General features: G+C 39.9%; 1 protein-coding gene across 1 annotated transcript in view; it reads left to right on the top strand.

The window, feature by feature from the left end:
* Window positions 1–3: 3 nt before the first annotated feature.
* Window positions 4–864, top strand: part of LOC124885260 (kinesin-like protein KIN-14L) — a gene marked incomplete at its 5' end in the record, with an annotated part of 2,367 nt that continues 1,506 nt past the window's right edge. Inside the window, 4 exon segments of the mRNA XM_047405113.1 lie at window positions 4–50; window positions 163–327; window positions 436–686; window positions 815–846. Of these exon segments, the coding sequence (XP_047261069.1) occupies window positions 4–50; window positions 163–327; window positions 436–686; window positions 815–846 (495 nt within the window).

Raw genomic sequence — 864 nt, 5'->3', positions numbered from 1 at the left:
TATAATGAGCAAATTCGTGATCTTCTTGCAGACGATCCTTTGCTTACAAAATATCATTTCATTGTGATTTTTCCGTAGTTTACATCAGATTTCATGAGTTAATTTGAGACACTTCCAAGGCAGAAAAGTGAAATAATTGCACCCTTAACTGTTCGTTCATACATTGGAAATTAGAAGCTGCATGAACGAAAACGGTCTACCTCTACCTGATGCTAGCGTGCATCCAGTGAATTGCGCTAGAGATGTTATACATCTGATGAAACTTGGTGACGTGAACCGTGCTGTTGGCTCTACTTCCATGAACAACTGCAGTAGTCGCTCACACAGGTGAGGCTAAGCACTTTCAAAATTACTTTACTCAATTCCAATTGACAGACCAACTTAATAGAGTTAAATAATGTTAATTTTCTTTACGTTGACGTGAAATACTTCCAGTGTGCTTACTCTACACGTGCATGGTGAAGATACATCTGGAAACATAATCCATAGTTTCCTACATTTGGTGGATCTTGTTGGTAGTGAACGAGTTGACAAGTCGGAAGTTACTGGCGACGGCCTCAAAGAAGCACAACATATTAACAAGTCTCTCTCTTGCTTGGGTGATGTGATCACAGCATTGGCACAGAAGAATTCCCACATCCCCTATAGAAACAGCAAACTCACCTTACTCTTGCAGAACTCTTTAGGTTTGTGCAATTAGTTCGAGATTTTGCTCCTCCAGATATATCAACTTATATGACTGGTCTAGACACTTATTTGGCCAACGTTTTGGACGAGTGTTTTCTTTTCTAATGCTTTTTATGGTGTGTTTCAGGTGGACATGAGCAAACATCAACGTTTTCGCATGTCCACCTGAAACACACC

This window comes from Capsicum annuum, unplaced genomic scaffold, assembly GCF_002878395.1.
Source record: "Capsicum annuum cultivar UCD-10X-F1 unplaced genomic scaffold, UCD10Xv1.1 ctg74023, whole genome shotgun sequence".
In the NCBI taxonomy this organism is placed as follows: Eukaryota; Viridiplantae; Streptophyta; class Magnoliopsida; order Solanales; family Solanaceae; genus Capsicum; species Capsicum annuum.
The sequence above is the reverse complement of the archived record's forward strand: the minus strand, read 5'-3'. Positions and strand labels throughout refer to the sequence as shown.